We start from the raw sequence: 10,541 nt of genomic DNA, 5'->3' as shown, positions 1-10,541 counted from the left end.
GCATTTACTTGTGCTAACCTAAACAAATTAAACATACATTCTTGCTGTTTTTATGTAAACCAAGTAAGGAATGTATGTGGGAGAAAGGTCAATCTTTACATTGGTTTTCTACCATATCCAAGACTTGCTTCCGTCCTCTGAACTGCCCCACTGACAGCTCTCTCAGCAGAAGTAAATGAATGCCCCCTAGGGATTTGGGGACATAAAGCAATGATGAACTCTGGTGTGAGTTCTTCTCACACGGGGAACCTTTAGGGTCTCACAAACAATGATTAATCAACCAGGACAGGCATTAGCAGTGTCTCCCCGCATGCAAGCCTACCCAACCCTCATTCCTTAACACATATCAAAGAGCTCTAGCTCCCGAGCCTGGGGATGCTAAAAGAGTTGTCCCACAAACAGTTTTTTACAACATGCTGATGCCATTCCTTAGTTCTTTATCAGCATATGATTACACATAAATTCACACTTACCAAAAGAAACGTCCGGATTGTTCTTATTTTGTTTAGTTCAAGAAGCAATTTTTGTGCCTTCTCATGGTTACTACAATATTCATCATAGATACGAAACTTGTCTTTCTGTGAATTCAAGTGAGAATAAGTTATAGTCATTTTATTGACTATTGTGAAATTTTAACCTATGTGATGTGATGTTCATAAACAAACTTTACTGAGTTTACTATGTTTTATTAACTATAGTGCATGTATATATATTTTTTAATTTATTTATTTTGCCTGATCCATGAAGAATAGCCAGGAAAAGGAGATAGATATATATTAATTATATTCCACCATGATGAATGCAATAATACATAAATAAACCAAGTGGTAGCAAAGCACAAAAAGAGAGTACTTAGTTTTGTCATGAAGATTCAAATACATCTTTTAAACAGATGTTATTTCTGAGCAAGGTCTAGTGAGCTGAATCCATGATTCCCAGGCAGGGAGAGGGAAGAAAGTCATTTTAGGTAGAGGAAAAAGTATGTGCCAGATCACATAAGAATAGAGAAACAGCCCTGCAGTTCATGTATACCAATCCAGACAGTTGTGCTTAAGAGGGACACTGACAATCTGGAAAATATCCAGCAAAAAGTGACTAAGATAATGACAGACCCTGAAGATACTACATCTGAGAGGTCATTTCAGAGAGAGATATTTGTTAGTAAAGTCAGGAAATAGTAGCTATTTTTAAATAGCAGTCTTATTGTAAACAATTGACAATTCTATGTAACTACAAAATATAAAACTAGGACTACTAGGTGGAAATCGCAAGGGCAATGATAGGCAGATTCAGGATCAATATAGAGATTTTCTAAAAATCAGAGCCGTCACTAAAAGTAATCAAGTAGAAACAAAATAAACAGTCTTCATAGACGGATAGAGGGGATTCTTTAAAAGAAGGAGGAATTTTACCGTCATGGTCTCTAAGCTCTCTTCATCTGTAATATTTTCTCAAAGAGGCTATGATTAATACTATCAAAGCAATAGCAATAAGAAAGACATGAAAATTTTATTGGTCAAATAATGAAACGGAAGTAAGTTCTCTGAAATTCCAAAGGCATGCATTTAGAAACATTAAGTGCTATTTTATATAGTCAGCAGAGGATGTACTGAATTACTTATTTCAAGAGGTGGTATGAGCCAGAAAAAAAAATAAACTTCAGAAATAGTTTAGCTAAATTCAAGGATGACAGATTCATAATGTGTCACTAAGGAAATGGATGCCAGGGAACAAGATTCCCATGTGCAGCCTTGGACTGAGATAGCAACTACTCCAGCTGGCAGAAGACTCCAATTCTTTCTTGAAAGGGAGTAAGCTTGTGCAAGTGGACATAAGCAGCCACGCCCAAGAAACGCACAGCCCCATCTTCCTACACCAAGGTGTCTCTCCCTTTGATATAATTATCTTCATGAAATATCTTCTGATTACAACAAAAAGCATATACAGAGCCTGCTCACTACATATAGAAGGACAGATCTAGAAACCACATGAAATTTTATTTCTATGATAAAATACATACACATTTTAAATAAAACATTCACCGTGCAGCATTTTGATAAATGCATGGATTCGAATTGATATTTTGAAAATTAGCATCAATGGAATGGTATAAATAGCAGTACTATTTTTTTTTATTATTATGAATGCCCTTTAGTTCTGAAAATAATTTTCACCATACAGGTGGCTTCTTACTGTGCAAATCGATTGCATAAATAATTTCAGCTATGGTGTATAAAGAGACGCAAATGATCGTCCAGGCACAGGACGTGTAATTTGAAACAACTGAGTACTGGCTTATTATTCCCTCTGCACCGCTCAGGACAACCTTGTGAGAAACCATCCTGGAGGAAAATCCAGTTGCAGGCATACTGGGTTTGTTCACCTCCAGGTTTGTCACAAGTCGATTAACAAGGGAACATTCTGACTAATAAAAGGCTCATCATGCCATAATTGGAGTGAAAATTTTCTGCCTTAAAAGAAAAATGCTCTATGTTTGAGAGAAACATAAAAATCCATTCATTATGAACAGTCTGAATATTCATTAGAATTCAAAGCTACAGAGGATATGAAGAACTAACTTGGGAAAAGAAAAGGCTGTTTATTCTTCGCTGAGTAAAATGGATGTTGGGAGACACTCTCCCCTTTTCTGGCTGTAAGTAAAAATTTCATTGGCCTTAAAAGACCCCAAACTTTTGGTGTCATATTTTACTTCTCATGCTGAATTTATACATATTACTATGCCAAAAACTAAACTTTACAATCTAGGGGGAAAGAGCTTTTAAAATAAACATGAATATATCCTACAAAGTGAAGAAAGCAGGTTCCCACTTCGTGTTGAGCATTAGGTTCAGGATGTAAGCATTCTTCCACAACTTTTAAGAATTCTTTATGTACTGCAAGGATATCTTCAATGTTTGAGAACAACATCTGTAAATAAATAAATGTGTGAGTAAGTGCGGTAATGAAGCAAGTAAAAGAAAAAAAGAAAAGTCTAGAGAGTAGTCTTCTCTCTCCAGGCTGAAAACTTCAGGGAATAGCTACCCCACATCTTCCTCCCACCTAGCTGGCAGAGCCCGGATTTCGTCTGGACTTCACTTCCACTCCCACACAGCCCTGGGAACCAGGAGCCTACATGTGGCTCTGAGGGCAAAGCCTGAGCGGCTAAATTCAAGCATGGTAGCCCCACCCTGCTCTCGAGGGTGGGCTGAGGGTAACATGCGGGCAGATTTGCTGGCAGGCTTTTCGGGGAAGGGTGTCTTTGCTCCTAAGTAGGGCACCCTGGAATGTACAGTCTTTTTCTCCCTCTGGAAGTTGGTTGCATGGAAGTGACAGCTGGCACATCTACAGAATCTTTTTGCAGCCATAGGAGGAGCAAGCTCAGTGGCAAAGCTGATAATCTGGACTAGAGAATGAATATCTGGAGGGGATCTAGCAACCTTGTTGGCCTCCCTGAGTCACCAATTCTGAACCTTCTCTTCTGTCTGGAGTCCCTAATATGTGACCAAGTGTCTTCAGGTCAATTTGAATAATAGGTCTCTTGTGCTTGCAACCCAGCAGGCTAACTAAAATATTCCCATGGTACGATAATTTGAAAGTTAGGTATTTAACTTGTGGTGAAATAGAGTCCAAACTAAAAATTTGGTCCAACTAAAATATCCTTAGAATTTTTTATTTTCAGTAAAATAAAACAGTAAGTTAGCATCATAAATATCAATGATGATTTATACAACTTAAATGAATAATGACTCATTAACCATCCTTTATCTTTTTTTTCAAAACTCTACAATTTTCCCTCCCTACAGTTTAAATCTCTGTACACTTGTTTCTGATTTGAAGACATTATGTGGGCTTTCTTCTCCACACCAGTGGACCACCCAGATCTTTTGTTCTTTAGTGATCACAGAAATTAGAAGTCACTTGTGCCCACATGTAGCCTTCCTGAGCCACCTCTAGCAATCGTCTTACACCCAGCCCCACTCCCTTCCTCTCCTAGACACTAAGGTTCTGAGTCTCGGGTTTATTTTTCTTCCTCTTTTCAAATTTTCCCAAGACCTTGCTCTGTGACCTCTATGTCATTCTCTTAAGCCCCATTTCTTTCCTCAAACCCTAATTCCCCATTTTCAACTTATTACAAGCACAAGTGATTGGCCCAGGAACTTAGAGTAGAAGAGAAGTTAAGTTGAAGGGGCCTAAAGTAACATCCCACAGATACAATTCCACCTAAGGGCAACTTGTGCTTGGCTTGAGGGCCAGTTGCACCTCCTCACCTTCACTGTTTCCTCTGTTACATTTTTGTCAACTTTTGATGCTGCACACTGGTTCATTCGGTGCAAGAATGCCTGCAGGAAACAAGAAAAGACATTATGAAGATAACATTAGGTTAATATAATGACTGTGTGCTGATGAGAATTAAATTAATTTTTTTACAAAAAAAAAAACGTTTAAAAATCCAATAGTTGAGATAACAGTTTTGTTGCAAGACATGAAAAAGTCTTGTGCATTGTTGCTCCTGCCTGTGAATTACACCTCCTTTATTTACGGTGTTGGAGCAGGGCCAAAAACGATCAAGTCTATATGAATTAAACGTATCCACCAGAATCTCAAAGTTCTAAGGTAAACATTTAGAGTCAGATGTTTCCTAAACTTCTAAGTCTTGCAAAGCACAAAAAGACCAAAATCTAATTTTTAAAACAGATATTTCTAATTAAAAAAACAAAAGGGCTAGAAATTCTGAAATGATTCCTTTAGAACTTAGATACGGACAGATACACAAACAGACAGACAGATAGATGATAGATAGTTATCCCTGCCAATAACTATTTCCAGGAAGGACTCTTCAAAAAGGAATGAAAGAATTCCTTTCTCCTCCACTGTCCCCCTTCCACTTTTAGAAAGCCAGAATTTAAATTTCTGAGTTTGGGTCAGGGCTCTCCATAGCCCTATGGTAGGCAAAAAAGCTCATAAGCATTTCAAAGATTTTAACTCTTCTTGATAATCATTAAGCTTTGACTGATGGCCATATAAGCTGTTAGTGTTGCAAAGAAAAAAGAGTAGAATCATATACTGATATTGAGATCTAAACAAGAATGTTTAGAAGCAAAGTAGAAGGGACTTTCCATCCAGCAGATTTGGTTTATGTCCTCCAAGATGTCATTCATTAACACCTGACCAGGTAGTTTCATTCCCTCCCCTGCCTGTCTTAAGGACTTCTCCCTCTACCTGTAAAGCTAAGGTCCGACTGCACAGCCCACCAACTCCTAGGGCACTCAAAAGCTCCAGGGACTCTCTGGATACTGCATCGAACAAATGAAAGTTAAGGTAAGAATTGTATTTTGCCATGTTATATTTACAAAGATTTAAGAGATTAACAAAACCCAGGACTGTTCATAATGTTCCAAAATTATCACCCTCAAGACATTGCTATTCTGAGGGCAACTAGACAATATGTCTCAAATTTTTAAGTGGGTATTTCGTTTAACCCAACAATTCTACTTCTAGGTATTTATCCTAAGGAAATATTCAAACAAGGGGTTTCATTGTATTGATTACAAAAGTGGAAAAATTGGAAACAACCTAAATGCCCATCAAAAAGGAGTCATTAAATATACTGTGGTACATGTGAATTATAGAACTCTTTGGCAAAAGTACAATCATAAACGGAATGTGATGAAATATGTATATATTTATATTTATATATACACATGTGTATATACAACAGATGTTTATGAAATACTGTCTGGTGAAACAATTTACTAAGTGGCATACTTGACATGTACATACATATGTGTAAATACACAAGTGTATATAAGTACATACAAATATATATACATAAATATGCATGTATAACATCAGTGTATGTTCATATTGAGAAAAAATAGGCAGCATACACCAAAATACAAAGGGTATAGTACATTAGGTGGCAGGAAGATAATCTTTGAATGCTTTCTTATTTTCAAAATATTGGACTGCGAGCATAACTTTTGCAAAAAGACTAACAAAGCTATTTGAAAGAAATCAAACAAAAAGCCACAAAATCTCACTCCTAGCATGAGCTTCAGCACCATCTATATTCCTGATTCAACCAGTTCAGGTTTCAGATTCCATAACTACAAAGCCATATCAGTACGAACAGCCCAATTCTTTAACACCAGCTAAACGAGATAAAATGAAAAAGAAAGTATTAGATGTCACCTGAATTTTTTTTATCGGAAACATGTGATACAATTTTTTTAACTATTAGTTAGTTAGGTATAACTGTCAACAGAAAAAGAGATTTTGAATTTTCTGACTTTAAATGTCCATTTTAATTAGTATTCTTCTGTTTACCTTTTTATTTCAGTTTGTTTTTCTTGAATATTTGCCACATACTCATTCCGAAAATGGTCTTTAGCTCTTTCCATTTAGACTTAAAATAACACAGTGGTTTATTTGCCTAGTTTACGTTTCACATTAACCACATACAGTAAACAGGTAACCTCTCGTGCAAGCAAAACTTAAACTTCACCTCTATGTTTATAAACCTTTTCTTCATAAACTGAACTCAGTCACGTTCTGAAACTGATAAATTAAGCTAGGAAGTAATGAAAATGAATTAAAATATGAGTGAGAAGGGAAAGTACAAACTAATAAGGTAAACCGCATCTTTATCTGACTTTTTATCTTCTTATCCTCCTTGACAATGTAGAAGTTTTTGCTTAACTGTATGCTAAAGGAAACAGGGAACTTACAAACATTTCTGACCAAGCATGTTTTTCCCAAGGGCCTCATTCTATACAACAGTGGAGGAGGATTTTAGATGATTTGTTGAGAGTGCAAAATCACGAAAACTGATATTTTTCATAAAATGTTGACGTCTTCCTTAATGAAGATAAAGATAAATACATGTTTTCAGAATCATCCTTTAACAACCAGGATCTACAGAGTCTTCAGAATTTGGTAATTGGAACAGTTAATCCTTCTCCATCAATCAAGGAAGCACTAGGACCCTAGTCACAAAAATATGTGAGGGATTTTATACACTGTTCTCGCTCTTCATTCATTCGTTCTCTCTGGTCCTGAATTTCATGAATTACATAACCTTCATCTTGACAGAAATATATTTGAAAATACGCACTGGAAAACTGCTCTTAATGACCGTGGTTCTAAATTTTTTATTGCCTGTAAGACTGGGAGAGTTTCTTCCAAACGCAGATTCCGCAACCCTATCCCCAGAAGGTCTGATTCAGCAGGCTGGTTTAGGACCCAGAAATCTGCATTTTGAGCAGGTGATTCTGATGTAGCTGGTCCAGAGACCACTTTCTGATAAGGTTGATTCTTTAGATTTATTCTTCCAAACACTGAAAAAAACAGACTTGGAAAAACAAATGAATGAGTCTTACTGGAAACAACAGATTAAGTTATTTCACCTTGACTTTCAACTTGACGTCACAATGGTTGTACAACACCATCTCACCCAACCCTTGTGGCTTCTGTTACCCCACCAGAGGACACCTCCTCCTCCCCCAATGAAAATCAGTATCTGGGCTGCGTAAACCAGTCATGATAATACCTGAAGGCGGGGGAGGTGCAGACAGGTGAGCAGATAGGACAGGCTGAGTCACTTTCGGAGGAAGCGAGGCTCCCAGATGCCCCTCCAAGGACCTTGCAGCCCACCATGAGTTTTATTCTCAAAATACATTTCCTTATTTTATAATTTTAATGTACAAAATGATCTCTCTTGACTCATTTTTGTTCTTCCTACTCTTTTCATCAGTCTGGCACACATAGCAGATCGCTCTCAAAACTCCCACAGATTTTAACAATTTACACTTTTAATTCTACATACCTGATACCAACCAGAATTTCATAATATCATACAGGCATTAAACTTTATTACTCCTGTAATATAAGTTCAGAATCATCTTAGTAGCACCTTGTCACCTTGAAAATTTGGCTATTTAATATGTATAGAGATGAGTAAATTTTATATGTAAAGATGAAAGGGAAAAATTTAAAAGGAGCTGTACTGTTGCAGGAAAACTTTATACTCATTTCATGAGAATAAATGAAAATAATACAGGTAAATGTTTTCTTTTTGCCTCTTGAACTCAAAACAGTGTTATTATATCACAATTCTTTGGAAGATAGGCATTTTTGCTTTGTTTTCCTGCCTTGAACTTCTGGTTGATGGTGGTACAATTTTATTGGAATGGAGAAGACTGAAAGAGAAATAAATTTGGGGGCTGGAGAATCAGAGTTTGTTGTGGCCATGTTGAGCTTGAGATGCCTATCGGACACCAATGTGGAGACCTCAAGTAGGGGGTTAGCTGTACCAACCTGAGGTTCTGAGAGGAGATCGGGGCTAAAACTGAAGAGTTGAGTGTCACTCGCACAAAGATGTAACTCAGAAAAGTGGAGAGAGAGATTAAAAAGAGATGACCAGCCCCAGTGACTGGAGAAAGTACATAGATGGAGAAGACAAAAGACCTTGGAACAGAACCTTGGTGCACTCCAACATTCAAAGGTCAGACAGAAGAGAAACCAAAGAAGCCAGAGACAAGGCTTCTAGTCAGGCAGGAGCAAAACCAAGACAGTGTAGTGTCACAAAAGCCAGGGTTTCAAAGGGAAAAGGGAGGGTTTCAAGAACGAGCAAGTGGTCAACTGCTTTAACAGCGCTGAGAAATCAAGTAAGGTAAGAGATACATGATTTAACAACTGGAAGGCTGGTCACTGGGGAGGCTGACCTGAACAGTCCCAGTGGAATGGGTTGAGGGGAGAATGGAGGACAAGGAAGGGAGCCAGCAAGAACAGAAAAATTGCGAAGAAGTTTTGCAAGAAAGCAAGCAGACTTAGGAGGTGACTTTGAATCAAGGAAAGGTTTACATTTTAGGCTAGAAAATACTACAGCTATTTATCCTTGAAGTTTCATATTACATTCTCCTAATATAGTTTCTGTGAACCATTCCTGACCTCTCCAGTCCACTGGATCTCACCCTTCCCTGAACACCTACTGATTCCCAATCTTTTGACTAGAAGTCCCTCCTTTAACATTAAAAAAAGTAATAACACACTTATTCACATATTATGGTGTTAATATCTGTAAATTTAAACAATAATATATACTGGGGGAAAAAATCAACAATATTTATGCTATGTGCCAGGCACTGTTCTTGGCAGTGGATCTTAAGCTTTTTAGTCTCAGGATTTCTTTGTATTCTTAAAAATGATGGAGAACCCCAAAGAGCTTTTATTTATGTATATAGTATTTATCAATGTTTAATATATTAGAAATTAAAACTGAGAAAAATGTTAATATTGATCAATTCAATAAATTCATTTATTTATAATTTCATTTAGAATTAACAAAAATAAACCCATTACATGTTAACACAAATAATATATTTCACAAAAAGCAGCTGTCTTTTCTCAAAAATTTCAGTGAGCAGTGCGGTACTGTTTTAAATGTCTGCAATTTTATTTAATGTTTAGCTTAATAGAAGACAGATTCTCACATGTGCTCCAGTTTGCCGTAATATGTTGTTCTGGTGTAACTATATGAAAAACATAAAATCTAACAAAGATATATAATTGGAAAAGACAGAAATATGTTCCTTGCTATAGCTTATTCAGATAATTGTGGCTATTCTTCTTTAATACAAATAACTTATTCAGATAAACATGGATATCCTTCTTTAATGTCAAAACCTGTAAGTGGTAGTTTCTTAAAGGTTAGTTGTAATGTTGACTCTGAAACCATATCAGTGAACTTTTCATACTGCTACATTTCAATCCATTGGTCTACCTTGCATTTTGAAGGGATCTTTTACCCATGTGTGATTTTGTAATAATATTGGTTTACTGGGAGTTATGCATATCTTTGAAATATCAACATATTTCATTACACAATATCAAAAAACCATATCACAGGTATTAATATCAACATCCAACTCATTAGAAAAGTCTTTCGGTATTAGGAAGCTGTCAAGCCCACAGTGATGGACACGTTTTCCAAAAGTCTAAATTTACTTGAAAGTTTAAATTTTACTATCATCAACAAATACTATCAGTTGTTTTCCTTGAAGTAACAGGCTCACTTCATTTTTTTATGAGAAAATGTTTGCCAAATACCTAAATACTTTGAAACCGAAACCATAGTTTGTCCCACAGTTGATATTTCAAATAAATATGATGTTCCCTAGCAATTCAAACAATCACACAGGCTCTTTCCCTGCAGACAACGTAACACTTGGGTATGCAGTACGAGTGCTTAGGTGTACCTCCCATTTCATCACACGGAATACTAAAGATGTGCTCGAGTCAAGATTCAATAACATTAGTAACTTCTACTGCTTTATCAAGAATAGTCTTAAGCAAAACTGGCATCCCCACCTACCCCCGAGTGGACGACAGGGACGTATACAGTGACTACAGGTACAGTTTGATGCCACTGCTTTTATACTAAGGCATCATCAATTTTACACATCATTGCTTTTGTGCAAATGTCAACATGGTGAAAAAAGCAAAGTATTACTATGAAAATAATGACCTTGCATATCTCCCCT

General features: G+C 36.6%; 1 protein-coding gene across 1 annotated transcript in view; it reads right to left on the bottom strand.

The window, feature by feature from the left end:
• The window catches only part of PREX2 (phosphatidylinositol-3,4,5-trisphosphate-dependent Rac exchange factor 2), a 164,851-nt gene that overhangs the window by 92,676 nt on the left and 61,634 nt on the right, over positions 1-10,541 (bottom strand). Inside the window, exons 2-4 of the mRNA XM_008581413.1 lie at positions 4,269-4,340; positions 2,806-2,928; positions 474-578 (exon numbers count right to left, since the gene is read on the bottom strand). Of these exons, the coding sequence (XP_008579635.1) occupies positions 474-578; positions 2,806-2,928; positions 4,269-4,340 (300 nt within the window). The remainder of the gene's footprint in view (positions 1-473; positions 579-2,805; positions 2,929-4,268; positions 4,341-10,541) is intronic.

The sequence above is a fragment of the Galeopterus variegatus genome, unplaced genomic scaffold, assembly GCF_000696425.1.
Source record: "Galeopterus variegatus unplaced genomic scaffold, G_variegatus-3.0.2 Scaffold2349, whole genome shotgun sequence".
Lineage (NCBI taxonomy): Eukaryota > Metazoa > Chordata > Mammalia > Dermoptera > Cynocephalidae > Galeopterus > Galeopterus variegatus.
Note: the sequence above shows the minus strand (reverse complement) of the source record. Positions and strands in the feature narration are given on the sequence as shown.